This window comes from Rhamphochromis longiceps, linkage group LG20 (genome assembly GCF_057381845.1).
Source record: "Rhamphochromis longiceps isolate RC_006_pf linkage group LG20, R_longiceps_female_GT1.1, whole genome shotgun sequence".
In the NCBI taxonomy this organism is placed as follows: Eukaryota; Metazoa; Chordata; class Actinopteri; order Cichliformes; family Cichlidae; genus Rhamphochromis; species Rhamphochromis longiceps.
Genome location: NC_140576.1, coordinates 37,846,479 through 37,867,354, shown reverse-complemented (window position 1 = coordinate 37,867,354; position 20,876 = coordinate 37,846,479). Strand labels below are relative to the sequence as shown.

The following is a 20,876-nucleotide window of genomic DNA, read 5'->3' as shown; positions in this document are numbered from 1 at the left end:
TTCTGACACTTTGCTGCGGATCTGAAAATGGTGACTGTCACCTGACGGTTTCACTACCAATCGGGGGCGATCGTGGCTCAAGAGTTGGGAGTTCGCCTTGTAATTGGAAGGTTGCCGGTTCGAGCCCCGGCTCGGACAGTCTCGGTCGTTGTGTCAGAGGGCCCGGTGGCGCCAGTGTCCGGCAGCCTCGCCTCTGTCAGTGTGCCCCAGGGTGGCTGTGGCTACAATGTAGCATCACCAGTGTGTGGATGTGTGATGGCTTTGGGGCTTTGGGTCCTTAAGGACGAGTAAAATACAAACACAGGCCATTTACCATTACTGGGCACCCTATTCTAGTCTCAACAACAGCACTTCAGTAAGTTTCCACTACAAGATGGTTCCCTCTTATCTACAGGCAAACATGGGCGAGAGTCTATTCAGCGCTGTGTCCATGGAACACTACGCCACATGATTATATGGCAGGTTTGAGTAATATGAGATTAATATAAGGCACAGTAATAAAGCACTTCAGGTAAGCTCATTCTAACAACATGGAAACAGGAGCAGTGCGAAGAGAAGTGATCGCATATACAGTATAGTTGGGCTGCTGCCAGCTTCTTCACTCACTGTGTTTATACGCCTCTCTGCACTTAATTATTAGTTGTGATTATTAATCTCTGGCTCCACACGTGTCCTTGTCCTGTGTTCCTCCCCTCGGCATCAACAGGTCGTTATGTCTGCCCCTCCCTGAGCCTGGAGAGTTCTTCCTATTTAAAGGGAGTTCTTCCTTCCCACTGTCACCAAGTGCTTGTTCTTAGGGGGTCGTCTGATTGTTGGGGTTTCTCTGTATTATTGTAGGTTCTTTACTTCACAGTGTAAAGCACCTCGAGGTGCCTGCTTTTGTGTCATGGAGCGCTATAAATAAAACTGAACAGTTACATGGTTGGGGTCAAGACATTTGTCCCAGAAAGGCCACTCTTTCAGAAATCCATTTACATCTCAGATGTTGAAAAAACTGTTTATCAAATCTTTTTTCAGAAGACATATTAGAGTCCTTCATGGTGAGCTTGAACAACACTCAAACACAGGTGTGATGGCTTTTTCAGTTTCAGGTTTCCTGGATGATGATTTGGGTGTTTATGAAGGTCCTGTTCTGTCTGTGCTCCAAACCTTTTGCATGATGCTGTCGCTGCTGCACAATGACATGTTGTGTTTATCAGGAACTAATTCAGCAGTCAGTAGAAAGACTTCTTTCTAAATACTCTGAATGTTTTTGAAGCTCATTTTTAGTTTCTGGTGTTTTCCCATGAATCCACTTCCTCTGTGGTCTCTGAACAGAGAGACGTGTGGAGATGTTTCATGCAAAGCAGAATATTTTCCAGTCAGATGTGTTCTCAGCTGTGCTCCTGCCTGTCTGTTACATTCATATCATGGACCTGTGTGTTTTATAGTAACATCCAGTGAATCATTAAATAGCCGTCATAAATACCTGCTGTACCACCCCATTTAAACCACTGTAAACACTGGTGTGTTGAACACCCACAGCTGTTGCTGCATGTGTGTCTGTGTCGTCCACTTGGTCTCCGTCCTCTTTGTTCCCTCTTTAGGACGCTGTTGACGAACAGGGGAGTGTCACTTTCTCTCTGAGCTGATCAGGCTCTTTGAACTGTTCTGTGCTCTTCATTTAAATCCAGACGTGATCACATTTTCAAACTGTAGCTCCTAAACTTTGGAACAACATGTTTGCAATCATTTACATCATGTTAACACAATCATTTGTATTAAATGTTAAAATAAATGTAATCTACCATTAATCGTGTTTAAAATGATGATCCGAGCCCCTCCCAGCTGTCACTGGGTCAGCTGATCCAGGCTTATATAACTTTTAATGTAAAGTAGTTTTATTTCCTGCTGCAGCTGAGAAGGAACAGGTCCTGCTTTTCCATTGGCTGTGCTTTGCATGTACATCACAGGTGTTACTGAAACAGAGTGAATCCAGCAGCTCTGTGTTTGATCCTCCATCAGCTCTTCACTGTAATCCAGATCTCCTAACATGATGCTCTGCTCCGGACTCAGCAGCACACTGTGTGAGTACAACACACTGATCATCCTTTATTTATACATGAAATCAGCTGCACATGTTCAGTCTAATCCTTTTCTAGCTTTCCACTGTGCTGTACTGTGACATGCTTTTCTTTCTGCTTTATTGGATCAGTTCATCTAACATCCTAAATACATGTTTGCATCACCTCAGCAGGACAGTTAGGCTTCACAGAGTCCTGAGAGCAATTCATGGCTGATCATTTACTTTGAAGAGTTGAAGTCAAACTGTCAACACAAATAAGTTTATTGACAAAAGTTGGAAAGATGAAGAGAATAAATGTGTCATTGAAATCTGCTGTTTAGAAAGAGTTTCCAAAGAATCCAGGTGTGAATGAAAGCAGCAGCTTTCTCCTGTTTGCTTTTCATTTCTGTTTCATGTTTTGAGGTGAATTCAACTTGATATCAAACACACAGTCTGACACTGAGCTTTCTTTCTGTCTCTTTCAGTGCTGGCAGCAACCTGTTCACTCATCACTTCAGGTAAATGCTGTTTTACTGCTTCTTATATTTCTCAGCCTTGCTGTTAACTTTATACTTCCATCATGCTAATCATTGAACCTGAGCTCTTCTTCTGCTTGTGCAACTACTGAACAACCTTCACATATCACTAGTTTTTATTTCTCTCCACCAGAGAGGTTTTTATAAAGCAAAAACAACTTTTCCAGGCTGGTGATCTTTTATATCAGAGGAGCCATGTCCTCTCCAGCTTGCGAGTTATCTAGATGCACATTTGAGCGACAGCAAGGAGTCAAGTCCTTCCTCTGATTTGAGGTTTTCTTTTGAGAGATGCTACAGTGTCTACAGTCGTACACAGTGAAGACGTAATATTATTAACAAGATGATCGACCTCTGTTGGAGCAGCGTTCAGATAGCTGCTCTGCTCTGTGTTGGTACAGGGCATTGAAGATGATAACAGTGGGTGGATTATATTCTTAAACTTAGTTACAGCGCTTTCAGAAAGACATCTACTGTGATAAAGTCTACTCTCCACTGCTGTGTAAATGTAAATGTTATCAGGAAATGATCAGACAGCAGAGGGTTTTCAGGAAACTCTGTTACGTGTTCAGTTTCTCTGCCATATGTTAACACAAGATCTAGAGTGTGATTAAAGTGGGTTCTTTTACAGTTTGACAGAAGCCCACTGAGTCTAATATTGTCACGGCACTGAGTCTGGTGACCCCGTGTTTGTGTTTTTGGTTGAAGTTAAACTCTTTGAATTATGGTTTCCTGTTTGTATATTATTTGTAGTTCCTGGTTTCTAGGTGTCTCTTCTGTTTCTGTGCCTCCTCCATGTTCTTGATGAACGTTTAATTCTGTTCTCCGTGTGTTGTATGTGTAGTCTTATTTTTCTCTCTTCCCTGTGTCCCACATCTTGGTACTTTTGTTTCTGTGTTTCTTGTTGTCTCTGTTCCAGAGTCTGTCGTGTTTCCACGTCTCTGTCTAGTCTGCGTCTTTGTGGATGCCTCGTACTTCCTGTTTTACTTTGACAGTCTGTGTCCTATGTCAGTGTGTTCTGCTTTGCTTCCTTTATCTCTTTATTTCAGATTAGTCCCAGCTGTGCTTCCCTCCTTCTTTCCATTCCCTCGTTACTCCCTGGTGTATTTAAGCCCTGTGTTTTCCTCTGTCTGTTGTTGTCTTACACCCTCTGTGTTTCCAGCCATTTTCTAGTCACAGTTCCTGGTTTGTTTTCTCTTTTCTAGTTAAGTTTTGTATTTGAAGTGAGTTATTTGCCACTAGAGTAAAGCTGCCTCTTTTAGTTAACCCTTTTGCTTATGAGTCCTGCTTTTTGGTCCAACATGCTGCCTGCCACACAGCAAATCCATGACCTATAATGTAGTGATGGGCAGATGAAGCTTCATGAAGCACTGAAGCTTTTCATCCAATTGGTTCACCCCAGCGCAAAGCTTCTTGAAGCTTCATTTGCTCTAGCAGGACACCTACTGGACGTAAAAATATTAGTTGGCATGAATTTGAAGAGTGTGGCCTTTTGCACACAGCCTGTAAATGTCAACAACAAAAGGAGTGTGTAAAACATGTATATTGTAGTGATGGCAGTATACTGTGTATATTTATAGTGGCAGTATGGGAAATGATTATTTGGAAATGCTTAAAATGGAAATGATCATTTACTGTGAGGTGAGGTGTGGTTGGGGTGTGGACAGTGGTTGTGCTTTTGTAACGTTGAGGTATGGACAGCTACACACTGAGGCTTTGAGCCTCAGTCCTGCCTGTTCACATTTTATTCTGTAAAAACTAAATTTTCACTGCTTTTATGGCCTTTTTAGTGGGGAGAACATAGCTGGGATTTAATGATTTAACAAATCTTTTGAATCCTTTGTCCTCCACAAATTCTAAATGGCTGGGAGTCCTCAATCACCATGGTAACCAGGTCTTCATCTATTGGAGATTGTCTTTGTCTTTCCTCAGGAGAACAAAGCACAAATATAAATATCACACATGTAACTTATAACAGTTGTATAATATTGTTATATCATTTAGTAACATTACTGCATGCTATATTATCATTGCATTTGATGGCTCACCTGGTCTTGCTCCACAATCGGTGTTCCCCTTATTCTCATGCAAAGCTCTGTAGTGCCTAAGCATGGATGAGGTGTTGTTGTTATATCCCAGCTCCCTGGCACATAGCAAACACTTCACCTTGTACAAAAGTAAAGACAGCTTAACATAGGTTTTATTGCACCATCAGTGTTATGAAAATACATCTTCTGTAGAAATTTACATACCTTGTTGGGAGGAATAAGATCAAAATGTTCCCACACAGGGGAGGACATCCTCCTCTTCTTAGCTGGCTCCATTCTCTCCTGACTTTCTCTCCTCACTCTCATAAACCTCCAAACTCTCTCCAAACTCTCACTAACAACTCTCCATCAAACACCCACATTTTGAATGAAGTCTGAGGGGTTTATATCGCTGTCATAGCTCGCGGCAAAGTTCAAACCACTTCATGAACCAGTCACGTGGTACAGCCGGGCAGCGAGGCTTCGGACGTCATCATTTTCAGCTCCTCCCATAAATGAAGCAAGCCTCGATACGCGCATCGCGGAAACGCCCCCACCATTACTCGACACACGCTCCGAAGCCTCGATACGTCACATCACTACTATAATGGACCAAATGCATTGTGAGCACTAAATCAGAACCAGTTAAATGAAAACTGGAAAATGTAACATAACAAATAAAAACCCCACATGTTCTCAATAAATCAACAGGTTAACACATAAGAATGTTTTTATTTCAAAGTTTAAGTTTAAAATAAAAAAATATTTATATTCACGTGTATCATGTTGATAACAGCAATGTTATTTGTAAATAAAAATATATATATTACATCTTTTAATCATGTAAATTCCCTGCTCCTGTCATAGACGTGCACATGATGTCCAAAAAAATTACCAAGTCCAAAGTTCAAATGTTAAACGTCATATTGACGTCCAGGTTGGGTCATGGTTGGACGTCCAAATTGTAGATTAAGTTCAGATGATGGACCGGCAGACCAAATATTGAGAAGATCTTAACATCTATCCAACGTTCAATGTTTAGTGAATGTGCTTTAGCAAAAAGGAAAGTTTGAAGCCTGATCTTGAAAGTAGAGATAGTGTCTGTCTCCTGAATCCAAACTGGAAGCTGGTTCCACAGAAGAGGGGCCTGAAAACTGAAGGCTCTGCCTCCCATTCTACTTTTAAATACTCTAGGAACAACAAGTAGGCCTGCAGAGCGAGAGCGAAGAGCTCTAATAGGGTGATATGGTACTACAAGGTCATTAAGATCAGATGGGGCCTGATTATTTAAGACCTTGTATGTGAGGAGCAGGATTTTGAATTCTGGATTTAACAGGAAGCCAAAACAGGAGAAATCTGCTCTCTCTTTCTAGTCCCTGTCAGGACTCTTGCTGCAGCATTTTGGATCAGCTGAAGGCTTTTCAGGGAGTTTTTAGGACTTCCTGATAATAATGAATTACAGTCGTCCAGCCTGGAAGTAATAAATGCATGAACTAGTTTTTCAGCGTCACTCTGAGACAGGATATTTCTAACTTTAGAGATGTTGCACAAATGGAAGAAAGCAGTCTTACATATTTGTTTAATATGTGTTATGAGCGGCTGTGTGCAGACAGGAATAGGACCCAAGGTGCAGACTCCGGAGACAGATGTGAACTCAAAACAGCTTTAATGTTAAACTCAAATATAACATAACGGGGGGGGGGGGGGGGGGGGGGGGGGGATCAAAATAAACTTACACCAGAGGACTGACAGAACACACAGCTAGAAAAACAGTAGATCACAACACAGACAGAGAAACACAGGGCTTAAATACACAGAGGGAGCAATCAGGGAATGGGTAACAGGAGGGAAACACAGCTGGGGCAAATCAGGCCTAACGAGACCAGGGGAAGCGAAACCAGATACATTAACCTCAGACAAGGACCTTCAAAATAAAACAGGAAACATGACACAGTCTGAACTAAAGACACAGACTCGCAGGCACTGCAACAGAGGGAACAGAGACGTGGGACCAGGGCAGACACACTGGACACGGGGATATAGCAGCTAAGGATACACAGAGACGCCAACTAGACAAGGGGATACAGCTGACAGGGGAGACAGAGCAACTAGAGAAGACAGACATAAACCATAAGACAGAACTCAAAGAAACCAAAGACTAGAAATTCTAAATAATATAATAAACTCAAAAACCCCGGGTCAACGACCCAGGCATCCTAACAATATGTGCGTTGAAGGACGTGTCCTGGTCAAAAATGACTCCAAGGTTCCTCACAGCGTAACTGGAGGCCAAGGTAATGCCATCCAGAGTAAGAATCTGCTTAGAGACCATATTTGAATAAACTTACAGCTCAATGCAGTTTCTGTGTTTCTGTAATCTTTTACTGACTTTAATCACTTAAAAAAATGCACACAGCGTGTTCCTGCCTGTTAGCAGTTAAACAGCTACGTTAGCTAACCAAATAGCCTTTTCACTACATCATCAAACCTTTTGAGAAAAAAAGACGGCCGGCCTTCTCTGTGTTACTTTTACATTTCCCTCCATTGCTTTACCCTCATATTACGTTTTTTAATATTTTGATTTCAGGCTTTATCAGAGCACAACTTCCCGTTCCTCCTGCTGTGACGGCCATATCCAGAGGAAGAGTGATCACCTTTAGCAGCCTCAGTGTTCAACGCCTGAGCTGTGGTAAGATGGAAAATAGTCTCCAAAAACCAGCAGCCTAAGCAGAGAAGCCCAGACCTCCTCCTCCCCAGCCAGCTCCTTTAGCTTGTCTGGGGGACACCAAAGCGTTACCAGGCCAGCTGAGAGTTAATAAAATTACATTTACTAAATAATAAAGTGTTTAAAACATTAATACCTAAAAAGAGATAAACGTGTGCAAGTTGCTACAGATTAGTCAATAAACAGCAGCAGCCTGGACAAAGCTGTTTCTCTAATGCTGTTAGAGAAACAGTCTAAGGCAGCTTCCTTAAGTAAAACAAACACGGAGACAGTCTTGAATCAACAATCGTCTCGAGATATTTATAGGGTTGCACATATTCCACCTTAATGTTTGTGGCATCAGACATGTTGGGAGCTTTTCTGAAGTCCACAGTTGGTTCCTTGGTTTTTGATATGTTGAGGTTACAGATTGTTCAATAACAGCTCCATGGTTGGTTTTCTTGCCCCTCAAAAAACTCACGTTTGCTCAAAGCTGCCTCACAGACTTTTTCTGCTTGTGTGTCAGGTGGGTAGTTAGCACGGAGGCTTGTGTGACATGCACTGAAGTGTGTCTCCACTGTGTCACTTTCTCGTCGCCACAGTCGTCCCACAAGTGAGACACACACACATTTCTTTAGCTGTTGTAGAAAAGAGCTCTGCCTCCCACTCACTGTGAAAACAGAACATTTTTCTGCCATGTTTTTCTGTCGGGGTAAAAACTGCATCTAGATCCTCCTTCGGGCTGCGCCTGCTTTCTTATCTCAGCGGAGAAAAATGGCAGTTTATCTTCATGATGCTGAACTTTGACCTCAGACAGGTCTGAGTGCATACACAGAAAATCAGTTTTACCATTCAAATCTCTAGTAATCCAGATGTTACTGGTTAAAAAAGTACAGCCACACATTTAAATTCAGTTTTTATTTCCATGGTAACCTGCAGTATTTTCAGAGCATGCCCTGTGGGCGACTCTCACGGTCCCTTCAGGCGACCAGGTGGGCACGTGTTGCTGCCTCTGTTATACACAGTCGCTCCTTTTGCTCAGCAGGAATCAGATAGTTGACTGACAGCAGTTTCATGGCCAGGTGAGGCCTGTTTGTCACGGCCGAGCTGACTGGAGGGTTCAGATGCAGAACTCCACGTAACACCACGAAAACATGAACAAGGATTTATTCTCAAAAGCAAAAACGTCAAGATATGATTTACAAGATACTATGAACTAAAGTTGTCTTCTAAGCATATAAACCTAACATGGAACAAGGGCTTGACTGCTACTATGAATCAGCGTAATTGAAATCTTCATGGAAACAAAAACACTCTGTTCGAGAGCACAGAGGGGAGACGCTGGAAATGCACCGGGAGTCTCAGTGCGCTGTAACGGGAGGAGAGTGGATTTAGTGCCTAGGCCTGGGGGAAAGTGTCCAGGAAAACATCACCGAATTTTGCCGGGCGGAGGGCGGACACAAAGGGAGTACTAGGTCCGGGTGAGGGGCAGATTCACTCCTATTTAGTGCATGGGGATCTGCCCGGCCCGGGAGCCGTCGCCAGTCCCCTTCCAGGCCTTCCCAAAACCGCAGCACAATTAATGTCCAAGCATTCAACTTTCAATACTAAACGCTGTCAAACCTAAAATGAGGACGTGGGCCCAGATAGTGAGCTATGGGCAAAACACAGTGAGTCTCAGTCTGCACAATCACCTGTTAATTGTCTGAAACAACACTGACTAGGTGAAGCAGAACTTGTGGCGAAGAGTGAAGTGAGCGCTGGTCCATAAATGTTGACAGCTCAGTCGCCCACAGCTGAGGAGACGCCACTGTACAGTAACTCCACCCCAAGGTGGAGACAGCAGCTCAGAGGCAAAACAGCTGTACTCACCCGGACCATGACACTGTTCCCTCAGTTCATTCAAACTTTAGCACACAAAACATCTTAGTTTGTACTTGGATGTTCACTGGAACTCTTAACATGACAAAATAAATCAACCAATCAGAGAAGGTTTGATGTAAAATCCACGGTGGTGGTGTACAGAGGTCGGACTAACATTTATGGATGTGACTGCAGCTGCTGGGTCTAAAACACAAAGTGCATCAAACCTGCTTTACTACATGTCGTTTCTCCTTTTCTCTGATACTGTGTGTGTATAACAGAGAGGGGAGTGATCACTGTGCAGTCAGCTGTGTACAGATGTGCAGATACACAAACCTGCTCTCAGACTGGCACTCAGCACATCAAGAACAGGTAGTTTAAGATCTTCAATAACAAATGACTGTTTGAATAAAAACAGCAGCAGCTCTGAAACACTTTAATAAAGCTGAAAACGAGCTGCTTTCTGTGTCCCTGCAGCTGTGATGGAAGAAAAGTGTGTGACATAAATATGAACATCATCAGTGCTTCTGATCCCGGCGTCTGCACCTACCTGGACACCACCTTCACCTGCGTCCCTGCAAGTCTGTTACATGTGTGATTATCAGCTAACAATCAGTCACATCTGTACATGAATCATTACAGTTTCTAATGTGATGCGTTTCTTTGTCAGTCCACAATGTAACATGTGAAGGATCTCAGGCGAACCTTCAGTGTGGTCAGATTTATTTTTCTCATTTATTGTAACTTTAGTGGATTCATTTGATAGAACTACAAACATGGTTACAGTTCATGAACTCTTCCTCAGGTGAAGGACAGGTTATAGTCGTCTCCTGGGCGAATTATGGTCGCCGTGACAACACCACGTGCCCTGATGGAAATCCTGATCACGTCAAAAATGTTCTCTGTTCGAGTCCCAGTAGTGCAGAATATGTAACTAACAGGTAGAGATGCTGACTCTCTTTCCATCTTCTCTCAGATGACACGGCGTACTTCAGTCCTCTGCTGACTCACCTTTGACCTGCATTCACAGGTGTAACTGGCAGAACAACTGTACTGTTGGAGCATCAAACACAGGGTTTGGAGACCCCTGTGGTGGCACCTACAAGTACCTGGAGGTGTTTTACACTTGTCAGGGTAAGAACCTGAAACCTTTAGACTGCATTCATTCCTGTGCGCATAAAAAGGTCATTGCTGAAAAAGACTCAATAATCTGACATGAATATCTTGTCAGCTTATTTTTACAGATCCTGAGTGAACAAATTGAAATGATGTTTATGAAAGTCTTAAAAAACAGAATCCTGTGATTTTTATAGAATTTAATTATGGAAAAATGTAATTTAATGAAGAAATCAGTGATGCTGATCACAATATATAGATACTCCAAAACAAAATGTAAAAATCTATTAGTCTGTTTTCTCCTAAATGTTGCAGTGTTAGACCTGCTTTAAAAAATACTGCAACAGCTGATGTTTTTCCTTTGATGTGTGAAAAGTCCTCTGAGTTTTAAAAGTGCTGCAATTCAGTTTTATTTATACAGCACCAAATCCAAATAACAGATTGCCTCAAGTTGCTTTGTATAAAAAAAGTAGAGACCTTAGAATAATAGAAACAAAACAGAAAATCTCAACAATCATATGACTCCCTGTGATGATGTCACATGGAAAACCTCTATACACAAAGTGAAGAGGGTCCAGGCTCTCACACATGACAGGCCTGACTCTGTATGGACTTTTGGAAGACTGGGCACCATGGATTGGCTAATTCATGTGAACTGAGCTTCATCCCACATTTTATTATTCATGTGGCTTAAACTTTGTTCAGTTGTTGTTACTAACGTCTTTAGTAAGTAAGTAAAAGTTTATTTATAAAACACCTTTCAAGACAGAGATCAAAAAGTGCTTCACCAAAAAAAAATAACAGAGCATAAAAAACAGAGTTATCCAAACACATGCCTAAAAACTGAGTTTTTATTGGTTCTTGAAAGACACGACTGAGATCTCAGGCTCAGAGGGAGAGAGTTTCAGAGTCTGGGAACCACTGTGGTCAAAACTCGGTCTCCTTTAGTTTTCAACCTCCTGTCATGTACAATAAGTAGCTCTTGATCACATGACCTCAGGGACCTGCTGATGGCTGTAAAGGCTCACTGATCGTCCACTAAGAGCTCTGAAAGTCAAACCACAATCTCGAAGAATGTTTTGTTTAGACTGGTGAGCAATGAATTAGAGTGACGTAAGGTTTATATTTGTGAGGCGAATAGTCTTTCATTGTTACATTTTTGACACACACACACACACACACACACACAGTTACGTCCCCTGGCTAGTCTAGGGGGTTGAAGGGACGAACATAAATGTGGATAGAAAAGGAGGAGCCAAGATGGTAATTCTAAAAGGTTTATTTAATACTGGTGATGGGGTTCAGACCGAGGTGTAACGTCAGGGAGAGCCAAGGCCAACATTACAAACAAAACATCCCTGACGTAGAAATAAAAGAAACTTACCTAACTCCAAAGAAACAAAATATACAACCTATAACCATAACCTACCTAACAACACATAAACAGGAGAAAACAGGGTGTCAAAACAAAAGGCAGCTCTCCCCTACAAGCAGTCTGAACATGAAACAACAATGCTCACACAAAATACAAAGGCATGCAAGCCTGCACAAGTATGGCAACCAAAATGGCTGAAGAGCCAGAAGCATGGCCAGAGTCTCTTTTTCAATTGTCGAGTACCGCCTTTGATGAGTATCGAACTTCTTGCCAAAGAAGCAGACAGGATGACTCACTCCTTGTCCATCATCCTGAAGAAGAACAGCTCCAGCCCCCACCTCACTGGCATCCACTTCAAGCTTGAAAGGTTTCGAAAAGTCTGGAGCAACAAGAACAGGTGAACTCGACAGAAGACCTTTTGCACATTCAAAAGCATGTTGACACTCAGGACTCCAAATGAATGGTACCTTCGGGATGCACAGGTTTGTCAGTGGTGTTACGACTTCAGAAAAATTCCTACAGAAACACCTGTAGTAACCAACCATCCCCAGAAATCTACGCAGCTCACGGCGTGTTGTTGGCACAGGAAAGTTGAGGATGGCAGTAACCTTTGCACTGATGGGCAGGGCAAGGTTCGCCCTGCCCAACTTCCTTTCCAAGGTAGGTCACTGTAGCCTTACCAAACTCGCATTTAGCCAAGTTGAGGGTCAAGGAAGCATCAGCTAAACGCTTGAACACAGTGGTTAAAGTGTCGACATGCTCTGACCAGTTGGAAGAATAGATGACCACATCATCAAGATAAACATTACAGTTCGCCACACCAGATAATACAGTTAACATTAACCTCTGAAAGGTAGCAGGAGCATTTCTCATTCCAAATGCCATGACTGTATATTGTAAAAAGTGATCAGGTGTTACGAAAGCTGAGATTTCTGATGCTCTTTCTGTCAGAGGTACTTGCCAATAACCTTTAAGAAGGTCAAGCTTACTCACATAAGCAGCAGATCCGACGCTGTCAACACAGTCCTCAATACGGGGCAGTGGGAAGGAACGCATCATTCAATCAGAGCTCCCTGACCTGCTGTCCATCTACACCAAGCGGTGCAAGACCAAAGCTAGGAAGATTATGATAGACCTCTCCCATCCCAACAATGGACTCTTCTCACTGTTGAGGTCTGGGAAGCGCTTCCGCTCCCTTAAGGCCAAAACAGAGAGAATGAGGAGGAGCTTCTTCCCCCAGGCTATTCGGGGCCTGAACCAGGTGTAGGACTGGACTCTCCCAAACACGTCACTATAAGACTGGACTCTCACACACACACGTCACCACATGCACCACCACACATTTCCTATAATTTATAATCCTTATCTTTATAATCTCTTCTGCTATTTGCACATTCTTTACTGTAAATTCCTAAGTTAATTTGTAAATTTTTGTAGTAAATTGTAAATATTGTAGAACTTTTCTTCTGTCATTTAATGGTCGGGCATTGTACAGCTACAAGCATTTCACCCCCATGTCATACTGTGTGTGACAAATAAAATTTGAATTTGAATCAGGTACTGTTACTGCATTTACCTTGCGGAAATCTGTGCAAAAGCGAGGTGTTCCATCTGATTTTGGCGTAACCAGGCACGGAGAACTCCATGGACTATAGCTTGGGATAGCCAATCCATGCTTCAGAAGGTAGTCTACTTCTGTGTTCATCATTTCCCTTTTCGCCATATTCACACGGTAAGCATGCTGCTTAATAGGCACTGCATTCCCAACATCAATGTCGTGCTCTATTACAGTAGTACGGGAAGGCATGTCCCCAAAGAGTGTTAAATGAATGTTGACGAGCCTTTCAATGTCCAACTGTTGCTCACGGGTCAAGTGGGACAGATATAGACAACTGGGACAGTACCTCAGAATTAAGAATTCTGGCATTCTGGTAGCTGGCATCACAAAGTTTGAGCCCGTCTTCATCTAAACTTGACCTCAATCCTGAGGAAGAGTTCAACAAGAGAGTTTCTGGAGATGAGACTTGCTCTGACGGAGATGCCACAGGCTTATCTGCGGTGCCACAGAAAGAGTCAGCTCTAGAATGAAAGGATTTGAGCATATTGAGATGGCACAAGCGTGTTTTACGCTTCCTATCTGGTGTTTTAATCACATAGTCAGTGTCATTTACTTTCTTATCCACCTGATATGGTCCACAGAAGCGGGCAGACAATGCAGAGCTAGCAGTTGGTAGAAGAACCAAAACCTTGTCACCTGGATTGAAAGATCGAGGAACGGCTTTCTTATCATACCAACTCTTCATCTTCCCCTGAGCAGAGGAGGGGGCTTCTGCAGCTGCCAACCTAGCCTTATGGAGGCGCTCTCTGAACTGTGAAACATAATCCAAAACATTAGTTTTCACAACATGATCTGTTGACAAGAACTGTTCTTTCAACAACTTCAAAGGTCCCCGAACAGAATGACCAAACACTAGTTCATTTGGGCTAAACCCAAGGGACTCTTGCTTAGCTTCACGCATGGCAAACACCATCAGGGGTACTCCCTCATCCCACTCTTTTCCAGTATCCAAGCAGTATTTCTGCAAAGTTGCCTTGAGTGTCTGATGCCAGCGCTCTAATGCTCCTTGAGACTCAGGATGGTATGCACTTGACACAACATGCTTAATCCCCAGAGTCTGCATGACCTGCTTGAAAAGTTTTGACAGAAAGTTAGTTCCTTGGTCTGTCTGGACTACTTTTGGTAAACCAAAAGTAGTGAAGAACTTTGTCAAAACTTTAATCACCAAAGGTGCAGTTATTCTCCTGAGTAGGACAGCTTCTGGAAAACGAGTCGAAGTACACATTGCAGTCAGTAAAAACTGATTACCATTCTTTGTCTTGGGCAATGGACCAACACAGTCCACAATGACACGTTCAAAAGGTTCACCAAGTACTGGTATAGGATGAAGAGGAGCTATAGGAACTGTCTGGTTTGGCTTTCCTGCAATCTGACATGTTTTACAAGTGCGGCAAAACTCAACTACATCAGCCTTCAATCCTGGCCAAAAGAAATGGTTGAGTATCTTGTTGTACGTTTTTGTAACTCCCAAATGACCAGACAGGGGGTGCTCATGTGCAAGGGAGACTACGTAGTGACGATACTCAAGAGGCACAACAATCTGATAAGTAGTGCTCCAGTCACAGTCATCAGAACAGCTTCCCTCTACGTCTGCTGTTAAACTTGGGTGGGCAGTCCACTTGCGCATCAAGACCCCATCTTCCAAGAAATAAGAAGCCTTTTTATTTCCTGTTTCAGAAAGAGAAGTAAAGCATTTAGTCAATGAGGGATCAGACTTCTGAGCAGCAACAAGGCTTTCACGTGTGACTGGCAAGTCTAACTGTGGGAGATGGAGATCCTTCCACTTCTCAGTAGTATCCTTTGAACCACTTTTAAGATCAATCAGGGTTTGCAAATCATCTGTAGCCAGAGCCTGAGCCAACGAAGAGTCTGACAAATCAATTTCTGCAGCTTTACGTCTTGCTTGAGCCCTGGTGAGAACACAAGCAGGAAAAACAGATGGAAAACATGTTGCTAGGTCGTTGCTCTTCAAGTTTGATTCTAGATCATTTGTTACTTCGGGAACAGGTTGCACTTTTCCACCAGCAATATCATTTACCAAAATAAACTGCACCCCTTTTATGGGCAATGAGGGGCGTACTGCCACAGAGAAGATGCCATTAACCAACTTTGATTTGATGTTTACATAATGCAAAGGAGCTTCAACATAGCCCATTTCAACTCCTTGAATCAGAATACTACCATGACAAGAGGACTGGTCACTCAGGGGTAATACATCAGATAAAAATCACAGATCGTGACCCTCCCGTATCTCTGAGTATTCGAATGGGTTTTTCATCCTCAGGCTTCCCAGTCAATGACACAGTGCCATCTAAGAGGAAGGGTTTGAAGCAGGGATCAACTCCTTCACTTTGGTCCCTTCTCTCAGCACAGATGGTTTTAATTAAGCCTACTCCTTTTGGTGACTGGTTCTTGCGCTTCAAAGCGGGACATTCAACAACAACATGACCAAGTTTATGACAATAGAAACATTCCCTTTCAGTCCTTGGAGCAAAAGTCTGTCGTGGGCTTGAAGGATCCTTTCGTGGGGGAGGTTCTCTGGTGGTAACTTCACGTTTCTGCACAAAAACAGTTTTATGAGTCAGCACAAATTCATCAGCTATCACAGCTGCTTCTTTCAAAGTGGAAAGCTTCTGTTCATTAAGGTGTACAACAATGCGTTCTGGCAGGCCATTTTTGAACTCTTCCAGCAGTATCAGTTCACGTAAGGAGTTGTAGTCAGGAACTTTACTTGCTGTTATCCATCTATCAAAAAGAGTAGCTTTTTCACGAGCAAACTCTACAAAAGTCTGATTTGCTGTTCTTTTGTGATTGCGAAAGCGTTGCCTATACACTTCGGGAACAAGTTCATAAGCAGCAAGGATAGCAGACTTCACTACATCATATTTCAAACTTTCTTCCAAAGACAAAGCAGAACAGACTTCTTGTGCTTTGCCTACCAATTTGCACTGAAGAAGCAATGGCCAAACTTCTCTCGGCCAGTGCAATGACGCCGCAACACGTTCAAACACATTGAAATATGTATCAACTTCTGATTCACGAAATGGAGGTACCAACACAATGTTTTTACTCACATTGAAACCACCTGGGTTTACATGGGAGGAGGTTGTTTCATCAACAGATGAATTTGCAGAACTAGGTTGAGTAGTACTTCTTGAAGTCTGTGCCTGTAACTCCAACTGACGCAGTCTGACCTCCCTTTCAATCTGCAACTCCAGCTCCAACCTTTTCAGCTTTAACACCTTTTCTGTCTCTGTTTCCAACTCCAACCTGCGAAGTTCCAACTCTGCCTGACGAGCTTGGGCTTTATCCTGAGCCTCCAATTGTAATTTAGCCAAACGTACCTTGAGTAATACTTCTTGTCTTGAACGAGGAGAAGATGGAGTAGCAAAAGAAGGTGAGCCATTAGTGCTTAACTTTTCCACCGTTTCCAGCAGAAACAAACAACTCCAAACCTTCACCATCCACAAATGGATTAACCAGGACTTTTATCCCAGACGAGCCGCCAATTTATGTTACGTCCCCTGGCTAGTCTAGGGGGTTGAAGGGACGAACATAAATGTGGATAGAAAAGGAGGAGCCAAGATGGTAATTCTAAAAGGTTTATTTAATACTGGTGATGGGGTTCAGACCGAGGTGTAACGTCAGGGAGAGCCAAGGCCAACATAACAAACAAAACATCCCTGACGTAGAAATAAAAGAAACTTACCTAACTCCAAAGAAACAAAATATACAACCTATAACCATAACCTACCCAACAACACATAAACAGGAGAAAACAGGGTGTCAAAACAAAAGGCAGCTCTCCCCTACAAGCAGTCTGAACATGAAACAACAATGCTCACACAAAATACAAAGGCATGCAAGCCTGCACAAGTATGGCAACCAAAATGGCCAGAGGGCACAGAAGCACAGCTCCACGGGCCTTAAGTAGTGCTCTGCTGATTACCAATCAGACGGACTCTGCGCAACATCCAATCAGGACAGAGGAGGTGGAGCCTGGACAAAACAAAGGGTTAATAGGGAGAAGAGACATCCTCCTGGGGGATGTAACACACACACACACACACGCACACACACACGCACACACACGCACGCACACGCACACGCACACGCGCACACACACACACACGCACACACACACACACACACACGCACACACACACGCACACACACACATATATATGTGTATATTTGTTTCTTATTTATCTTTATTTGTTTCTCTACAGTTTTTTCTTGTTTTTAACTGATTGTGAAGCACTTTGGTCAACTCTGTTGTTCTTAAATGTGCCATACAAATAAATTTTGAATTTTTGAATTTGAATTATTTTTTCATAAGCTTATCAAGTAAGCTAATGAAAATGACATCGGAAATAAAAAATGTCTCTGTTTTATTCACTGATGTTTCCTGAACATCGACAGAATGTGGAGAACAGAACATCTGTATGTTGTGTTTACCAACTGAAGATAAGGCAGAGATACCGCTTTATACCACAAGATGGTGCAGTAAATCAGTGTAACAGTTCTTTAATAACAATCTGAAGTTGAGAGATGAACACATTTTGCAATAAAAGTACATTAAAAGGGAGAGTTTATAAAGTCCTCCGACCAAATTAAAGACACATACAAGTAAAAATCAAACAGACAGAATTAGGGCTGTTCGATATAACGATATATATCGGATGACGATGTAAAAATGTCGATCGTTTCATTTTACGCTGTCGTTTGTTTCGTGGTCTCGCAAAATAAACTGTTTACGGCAATATTTGTTCATGGTTTGATGGTCACTGTAGTGGCTATATTCATTTCTTAAAGTTCTCTCTTTCTCTTATATTTAATATAACCACACTACGGACGGACAAGCGCCTGTTTTTATGCGTTGTCATTGTCATTATGAACACGTAGAATTATATAGTAAACAAAAAAGTGTGAAATAACTCAAAATATGTTTCATATTTTAGATTCTTGGTAACAGCCACCCTTTGCTTTGATTTCTGCTTTGCACACTCTTGGCCTTGTCTCCATGAGCTCCATGAGGTCGTCTCCTGAAATGGTTTTCCAACAGTCTTGAAGGAGTTCCCAGAGATGCTGAGCGCTTGTTGGTCCTTTGCCTTCACTCTGCGGTGTGCAAAGCAAAAATGTGCTTGTATTTGCTAATTAAATGTGAAAACATTGAAGCATTCCTACAAAGTCCTATATTTGAGCGCACACTAATAAAATTCCTTCTGTGACCATCACTGCAAACAGCCAGCTGATCTACACAGCAACAGGGATCCTTGAATATCAGATGAACACGAGAACAGAAGCCTCAGTGGAGACGAAAACTAGAGGCAGAAAGGAGGGAAGTTACCCAACTATCAGAACTGCAGAGAAGTGTGATGGGACGCCTAACAAGTACAACAAGCTGTACAAACCTGAGGCCTTAGAAAGACCCAGGCAGTGTCGTACTGATGTAGTTAGTCAGTTACATAATTAACCAGCCGTTAATATGAAAGTCATTGTTCAAGCTCAGCTTCTTCTAACATGAGATGATCGACTGCTTTGCTTTGGCATGTACTCAACTGACAGTTTATTAGGAACACATGAAAAATAATGAAACAGATGTCTGTTATGAAATTCTTCATCTTCTGTTCTGAAGTTTATGGGGAGAAATTACTTTCTTTTGAGGAACCATTAATCTGTTCACCGACCTTTTAACTTTGCAATCATTTTGAAGATGCTTCCTGCCCATCTGGTTGGACTTGGTTTGGAGGTCGCTGTTTCCTCTTTAACAGCAGCATGAAGACCTGGACTGATGCTGAGGTACATCAGGAAATAACAGCAGCTGTCGCTGCATCACTGATGATATAAAGACTTTCTGTCTTTGACTGATTTTAAATGCATTCTCACACTTTTCATCTTCTGTGCACCTCATCTTCCTCCTCAGAGTTCCTGTCAGACACTCGGTGGAAATCTGGCCTCATACCACAGCACAGCTGAGTACACCTTCATCAGAGAGCTCACTCGCACAGCAGCAGGGTCGTATACACGAGCTTGGGTTGGAGGCAACGACAGAGAGAATGTAAGTGTTTCACAGATAAAGAGGATGAGCTGCAGCTGTTTCTGATATTTCATATGTTTCTCTTCATATTCATCAGTTTGATTCAAAGGTCAACATGTGACAGACTGATTAATCAGGACTTTGTTCCTGGAGACAGATGTTGCTGTTGACTTGACTTTTCTTTTCATTTTTTACCTGCACAAACAAAATGAACCTTCGTTGTGTTCGAGTGGTGTAAGAGGTCTCATGTCTGCACTCTCAGCATAGATGCATCAAAGTACATCAGAACAAACTGAACTTTATTCTTCCAGGAAACTGTGTGGAAGTGGAGTGATGGTTCCCAGTTTGACTTCACAAACTGGGGTAATGGACAACCTGACAACTATGGAGGAGGAGAAGATTGTATGGAGATAAACCGTAGAGGTACAAACTGAAAGTGGGCCTGTTGATGAAATGTGTTTGGTTTTTATATTGACTGAAGTCATGTGATCTTAGGTCTTTATAAGAACTGTGTTTGTTCTTTTTACATTAGAGAAGAAGAAAACATTTACAGCACAGACCTCTGATTTTATTTCTTTGTTTTGATTCTTTACAGGACGAGATTTTGTCAACGATGTGGGATGTAACTCACAGAGAGGGTTTGTTTGTGTCAGAGGTCCATAACTGCTCCTTCGTGTTCTGACACGTCTGACATGATGATGTCACAGCCTCACTGTGATGTCACTTCCAGCAGGATGTCAAGCCTCGATGACATCACTGCTGGATTCTGTTGATAAATATGATTTCATATCACAATAAACAGGAAAATAAATTCAATAAAATTTAAAGGAACTGAAATGTTGACCTGAAAGTGAGTCATTCATGCTTCAAATCATCATCTGATCATTTTAATAAACCTCAAAATGCTTTCTGTCTCCCTGCAGCTGTGATGGAAAAATAGGTGTGACATAAATACACCATCAGTGTCATGTTTCGGCTGTGTACAGGCAGGAGAAAGACCCAAACGCAAAACTCACGACAACGAAATGAAACTCAAAAAGCTGCTTTATTGCAGAATGGCGTGGAAAACTAAACTGAAACGCAAGGAAACACAGCCATGAGGGAGACTACAACACTGACAAAGAGAAACACAGAGCTCAAATACACAAAGGGATAACGAGGGAACGAGACACAGAAGGAGAGCACAGCTGGGAGTAATCAGGCTGGACGAGACAAGGGAAGCAAAACTAGAAACACTGACATGAGACACGGACCTTCAAAGTAAAACAGGAAACACACTGACTGAACTCTAGACATGTAAACTTAACAGCAACTGGGGAGACAGAACATAGGAACCTGAAACATGGTACAAAAACGTCACAGTAGACATAACATGGAACACAGGGAAGCCATATTACAAAGCCAAAGAGCTAAACCTATGATAACCATAACTCAGACCTAGGGAAACAAGAAACAGTACAACAAAGGACTCAAAACATAAACCATAATATAAAAACACGAGATCTCTTCAAAATAAAATAGGAAACATAATGAGACGCAGACATGAAACACATGAA

At 42.3% G+C, this 20,876-nt stretch overlaps 1 protein-coding gene across 1 annotated transcript; it reads left to right on the top strand.

Moving 5' to 3' along the window:
- Window positions 1–8,233: 8,233 nt before the first annotated feature.
- On the top strand, window positions 8,234–19,983 carry LOC146645920 (L-rhamnose-binding lectin SML-like). The gene is made up of 10 exons (XM_085392617.1): window positions 8,234–8,300; window positions 9,453–9,546; window positions 9,628–9,752; window positions 9,842–9,886; window positions 9,977–10,112; window positions 10,202–10,305; window positions 18,997–19,082; window positions 19,207–19,341; window positions 19,632–19,743; window positions 19,916–19,983. Exons 1-10 carry the CDS (start codon window positions 8,234–8,236, stop codon window positions 19,981–19,983), a joined length of 972 nt encoding a protein of 323 aa, XP_085248743.1.
- The last annotated feature ends 893 nt before the right edge of the window (window positions 19,984–20,876 follow it).

Excerpts from the sequence above, each read along its gene's own strand:
- LOC146645920 (XM_085392617.1), top strand. The coding sequence starts at position 8,234 with ATGGTAACCTGCAGTATTTTCAGAGCATGCCCTGTGGGCGACTCTCAC. Across the intron at positions 9,887-9,976 it reads TCAGGCGAACCTTCAGTGTG|GTGAAGGACAGGTTATAGTC; the intron begins GTCAGATTTATT and ends ACTCTTCCTCAG. Across the intron at positions 19,342-19,631 it reads GAGGCAACGACAGAGAGAAT|GAAACTGTGTGGAAGTGGAG; the intron begins GTAAGTGTTTCA and ends TTATTCTTCCAG.